The 6000-nt window shown below is 40.7% G+C and overlaps 1 protein-coding gene across 1 annotated transcript in view; it reads left to right on the top strand.

The window, feature by feature from the left end:
* The first annotated feature begins 5484 nt into the window (after positions 1-5484).
* The window catches only part of GADL1 (glutamate decarboxylase like 1), a 155433-nt gene continuing 154917 nt past the window's right edge, over positions 5485-6000 (top strand). The window contains exon 1 of the mRNA XM_032268398.1: positions 5485-5977. Within this exon, the coding sequence (XP_032124289.1) occupies positions 5941-5977 (37 nt within the window). The 5' untranslated portion in view covers positions 5485-5940. The remainder of the gene's footprint in view (positions 5978-6000) is intronic.

Genomic DNA, 6000 nt, shown 5'->3' with positions numbered 1-6000 from the left:
CGAGGCAGATTTAAAAAGGAAAAAAATTTTCAAATCCAGATAAACTAAACCATGGAAGTAGTGTCACAAATTGTAAAAAGGAAGAGCTTTTCAAATCCATGAACCTAAGTTTGAATCCCAGATCTGTTGCTTGCTTACTAGCTATGGGTCCTTAGATACATGCCTAATTTTTAATTTATAGAATGATGGTTATAATTATTGATTCTCAAGGTCATGGTGAATATTACATGCCAAGTGCTCAACACCACTTGGCTCATTAAGATACTGTGGTTGTATGTCTCTTTTTTTGATGTCCTGCATCTAACCCTCCTTCCTACATGTGTGAGAGTCCCTCTTGGAGGATGATAATAGTGGAGCTACTTTACCACCCAGGGAACCCAAAGGGAGGAGATTCATCCTACGTCTATCCTTGGATCCAGGCATGACATGGGTAATCAGGCACACACACCTTATTGATTTGATCAAGTGATACAAAGAAACTGGATTCACCTATTGACCCCTCCTTTAGGCAAACCACCATAGCACATGCAACAAACCCATGTAAGAAACACATACCTATGTAACAAACCTGCAGATTCTGCACATGTATCCTAGAACTTAAAGTAAAATTTAAATAAACTGGATTCTCTGAGTACTTGAGATAAGATCCGATGGTAGCCATGGGGCTTTCTTGCAGCAGCGGGACAAAGGGGGTTCTTCACCAGACTCATCCCTATACAAAATTACTTGTGGTGCTTCCTATTTTTTGAACTTCCAGAGCTTGGTTCTTGCTTCACTGCAAAGTCTGATTTTCCATCTTTACAACCTCCAGTCAAGCCTGTGTGGCCTTGATATGCTCCCAACTGATTGCTGTAAAACCAGTCTTAGGATAGGCAGATGTGATGTAGGTGGTCTGCAAGCAGTACAGGTTAGATCCCTTTCTCATTTTTTCTCTCCCAGCTTCCCACTTTTGCTTCTGTGAATTGTTGAGCTTTCTTTCTTTCTCTTGGCCTAGAGTTCTTCTGTGAAGTGACTCTGTCCCTATTCAGGTGTTTAGCATCAAAGTGTGCAAAAGATTGTAACCTAAATGTTTCCTGGAAGTTTTGAGCTCAGCTTAAAACATACAGTAACAACAACAACAAAAAAAACCATAACTGTTCTGCGTCTTTCATAAGTATCTGATCCAAACTAACACTCAGCCCCAACACAGAGACACACAGACATACACACACACACACTTAGACCAATGCTATTATCATTTGTCAGGAATCTTATTTTCTAGCATACTGATATATTTTTTTTGAGGACTTATTTTGTGGCACTGGGTCAAATCTGTTTATAACTAGAGTGGATGTTGCTGCCTGTCTACCCAATCTCCGTTCTTTTTTTCCTCTATAGCACAAGCCCGAAAGTGTCCACCATTCACAGACCCACATTTCCCAGCCACGCTTGAGAGGAAGTGTCTATTGAATTTTAAATAGTTGTTGAACAAATCTACTGGGAAAGTTATTTAAAGGGGTCTGAATCAACTGCCAGGTACACTTTTACCACTTTCCTTTTCTTCTTAGTTTGGAAGACTGGCAGGAGCCCTCCAGAGTTCTGGCAGGAATTACAAGGCCATGAGAAAGTTCTGAGGCTGGAAGCCTGCATTAAAGATGCTAGAGAAGAAAATTAAAATATAGAACTGTAATAACTTTAGGCTATGTCTACCTCCACATTTTCTATGTAAAATGGAAAAAAAAAAAAACCAAGTTTGCTTAAATCACTGCTAATTTAGATGTCTGCCATCAGCAATGGAGAGCACTTCTTTACTAATATAGAGATCTCACACAAAAGTTCCTTAGAGGTTATACTATTAATCCCACTTTACAGATGTGAAGTCTTAGGTTAGTTCTATTACTTGCTCAAGTTACTCACTCATTGGATAGTATTGGACTGACCATCAATGACATCAATGACACCAATGACATCAATGGTGTTGAGTCACCATTGATGGGACTGGTCAGCATTTGAACATAGTGTTTGACACCAAAGGCTGGATTCTTAAATCATTGCATTTTGCTGCCTCTCTGTTGAGTATGCCTCCAGATTTCCAGACCCACACAAATTGGGGGCCCTTGGGTAGATGTGACTGGCAGAGACTTTCTCATTGGAATAGAAGCTTGGGATCTTCTTTCACTTCCTATTCAGCAAAAGGCATATTTCTCAACTTTAAATAAATTGGCCTACTGGCCAACTCTGCATGATGTAACTTTTTTCTTTCTCTTCATGTACATTTCTAACTCCTTGGCAATTAGAATGAAATTTGTTGTTGAAACAACAACAAATTGTTGGCAAATCTGTTGCTGGGATGACGTTAGCTTCCGTAAAAAGTGTGTTTAATATAGATGCCCAGCAAATGATGAATAAATTTATAAATTAATGAATGCTATTTCCGCAGCAGTCCTGCCTGGGATACTGATTTCCGAGTTCTTTTTAAAGAGCCTTTTGTGTGTTCTATCTTGTCACGACAAGTGGAGCTTCCTCTGTGAGGGAATTCTGACTGCCTGGGTGCAGTCCAGCTTCCTGCAACACCACGTGGCTTATCTTTTTACCTGCAAAAGACTTTGTGAAAGGTTTACATGAAAAGTTTTATACTACAAGGATTGTAGAAAGTATCTTTGATAATCAATGCAGTCCACTGTAGAGATGGGAAACAGCCTTTTAAATAACAGACAGCTGTATTCCCATTCTGATTCTGAAACTCTTCATTTCTGGATTCTTAGGAAGTTACTTAGTCTGAACCTCAGTTTATCCATTTGCAAAATGGGACAATAATAATTCCTATTCATACAAGGTTTAGAAAAGGGAATGTATGGAAAGCATCTGGCAGACTACCTAGTTCATAGTACATGGCAAACTATCAGTGAATTTTTCCAAGTATTTCAAAATGGTCACTTGTGGTTGGAGACATTTTTTAATCCCCGTTAGAATTAGCCATCCCGTCAGCTGCGGCTCCTCAATACCCCTTATCTTTCACAGAAAATAAAACATCTAAGAAAAGTTAGCTGGTTTTAAGCATCTCTCTCTCTCAATTATACTGAGCTCTGAGGGCAGGATTTGTCTAAAAATCCTTAGTGTCTGGCACAGGGAAAGTGTATTATATTTTTCAATTACTCGACAATGCCTTTGTTACAGGGATAAATGTGATAGTTGAAATAAGTCAGTAAGAGGTGCACTATAGAGCAGTTTCTGGTTTTCAATCTAAAATTTTGAAAGGTATATTCCCTGCTTGGGGGGATCTTTGTCCAGGTCTATAAATTGACTGTGGCCCCTGCAGGCCCTGCTTTGTCATAAAGAGAAATGCGAAATTTAGCAGCAGCTGCTACCGGTCACTATCCTGAACTGGAGTGGAGAGGATTTTCTTATTAAAATGCTAAGAAAAACAAAAGTGAAAAAGTTGCTGGGGTGTATACAGTCATCTGCTGCCTAATGTTTTGGTCAACTACGGACCACATACATGGTGGTTCCTTAAGAGTATAATTAAGGTAGCCGAAACATAGTGACGTTGTAGCCGTTGTGATGTTGTAGTGCAATGTATTAACTCATGTGTTTGTAGTGATGCTGGTGGAAGCAAACCTAAAGTGTCAGTCATCTGAAAGTACAGCACACACAATTATGTGTAATGCATAATCCCTAACAACTATGTTACTGGTTTATACGTTTATCATACTATATTAACTATATACTAAGTTATTTTATAATGCAATCCTCATACATATATATTTTTAAAAGTTAAAACAGCCTCAGGCAGGTCCTTCAGGAGGTGTTCCAGAAAGCAGCATCGTTATCATAGGAGATGACAGCTCTATGTGTGTTATTGCCCCTGGAGACCTTCCCGGGAGACAGGATGTGGAGGTAGAAGACAATGATATTGATGATCTGGACCCTGTATAAGCCTACGTGAATATTTGTATCTTAGTTTTTAACTAAAAAGGTAAAAAATTAAACCCAAAAGCTTATAGAATAAGGATGTAAAAATTTTTTATCTGTACAATGTGTTTTAAGCTGTGTTGTCAAGTCAAAAAGTTTACCAACTTAAAACACTTATAGAAACGTTTTTACATTTTTACATTTGTTACAATAAGCTAGAATTTAAAGGAAATTATTTTTAATAAACTTAGTATGGCCTAAAGGTATAGTGTTTCTAAAGTCTACAGTAGTGTACAGTAATATCCTAGGGCTTTCATTCTCACTTAATATTCACTGACTGCTTTACTCAGGGCAACTTCCAATCCTACAAGCTCCCGTCATGGTAAATGCCCTATGCAGATGTAACGTGTTATTTTATCTTTTGTATCCTGCTTCTGCTGTACCTTCTCTATGTTTAGATACATAGTTACTCACTATTGTCTTACAGTTGCCTACACTATTCAGTACAGTGACATGCTGTAAAGGTTTGCAGTCTGGGAGCAATAGGCTATATCATGTAGCCTAAGTGTGTTGTACAATTTACCATCTAGGTTTGTGTAAATACACTCTGGGTTGTTTGCACAATGGATCCGCATACTCAGAATGTATTCCCATCATTAATCAACACATGACTGCACTTCAGTATATTTAATACAGTTACAGAAGGTTAACTCCTAAAGTTATTTATAGATCTCAGTGATTTTTCTGGTGAGACTGGATACAAAAGACTGTGGGGTTCTCAGGAACTTACACAGTCTTTATGAAATTTATCTTCAGGGTCTTGCCTTTATTTCTAATATACCAACAATCGGAGTTACTAATCTATTCTTATTTGGAAGAAAGGTCTGCACTGTCTTCACTAATATGAACAACAATTATGCTTACTAGAGGAAAAAATTCACCTGCTAAGAAGTGACACTAAGCATTTGCAAATGTAAAGCAGGATTTTTTTTTTTTCTAGCCCATTGAGAGATCTGGATTACAAATGCAGCTCCATAAACGAGGTTGTCATAAATGTGCTTGAAATGGCATTAAGTGTTTATACCACATCGACAGCCTCAGTTAAAAGCTCCTAAAGGAATTTAACTTTAAACACAAAGCCTGTTGGAGGAATGACAAAAAAGCTAGACTCACTAATTAAATTTAAATGTACAATAGGAACATGACAAACTAAAATTCCAAAGGCTTGCTGGAACAAATACAGCGTGAGAAAATTTTAATCTGAAGACCAGACAAATATCGAGCCTTTTACAATATTTTACCTTTTACCACCTCCTTTTGCTCATTACTATAAGGCAACAACATGCCCACCACCCCCTACCATTTCCCTTTTCCACACTTAAAATTTTGCAGAGACACACACACACACACACACACACACACACAAAGCTGAAAGTGGAGAAGAAGGATTCGCTTGTAGAACTCTTAAATGTCAGGGCAGAGCTGAATGAATGGGTAGGGGATCCTGGTCACCACAGCTGCCCTAAAATAGGTTCCCTCAGCTGATGACCTGGGGGAAACTATTTTATGATGCAGGCATCATATTTAGCCTGGGGCTCCTCCGGGTGGCTGAGGCTCTGCGAAGTGGTTACTCCAAAGAACTGGACGCTGGAAAGGTCACCTGGCCGAGAGCCACTCATCTGCTCAGCCCAGCCTGTATCCTGGGAGGGCTCGTAGGGGCGTACCCAGCCTTATGCTACCCTGATTACCCAGGCTCCGACACACTTTCCCACCCCTTCCCCGCAAAGGAGGAGACACCCTGGCCCTGGGTCAAGCCTGTGGCAACGCAGCCAGCAGCGCTCTAAATATTAGCAGAGAGCAGCAGCACCGGAGCCTCGGATCGCAAAGGGAAAGGAGCACGCGTGTCCTCGTCCCTCCCTTGGCACTGGTGTGCGCCCGGCTGCTGCCTGGTGCACCTGCCGGTCCCCGGGGGGCGCTGCCTCAGCAACCACAGTCGCCGCCCAGACTGCGGAAGCCGCGTCCGGGGCAGCGCGGAGTTGGGGAGCAGAGATGAGCCGCGACTCGGACCACCAGGGCCCTGTGGACGGTAACGACTGGCTTCCGCGCGCC

Source organism: Sapajus apella, unplaced genomic scaffold (assembly GCF_009761245.1).
Source record: "Sapajus apella isolate SASKATOON/1434 unplaced genomic scaffold, GSC_monkey_1.0 scaffold4, whole genome shotgun sequence".
NCBI lineage: Eukaryota > Metazoa > Chordata > Mammalia > Primates > Cebidae > Sapajus > Sapajus apella.
This window is presented reverse-complemented; position numbering and strand designations above follow the sequence as displayed.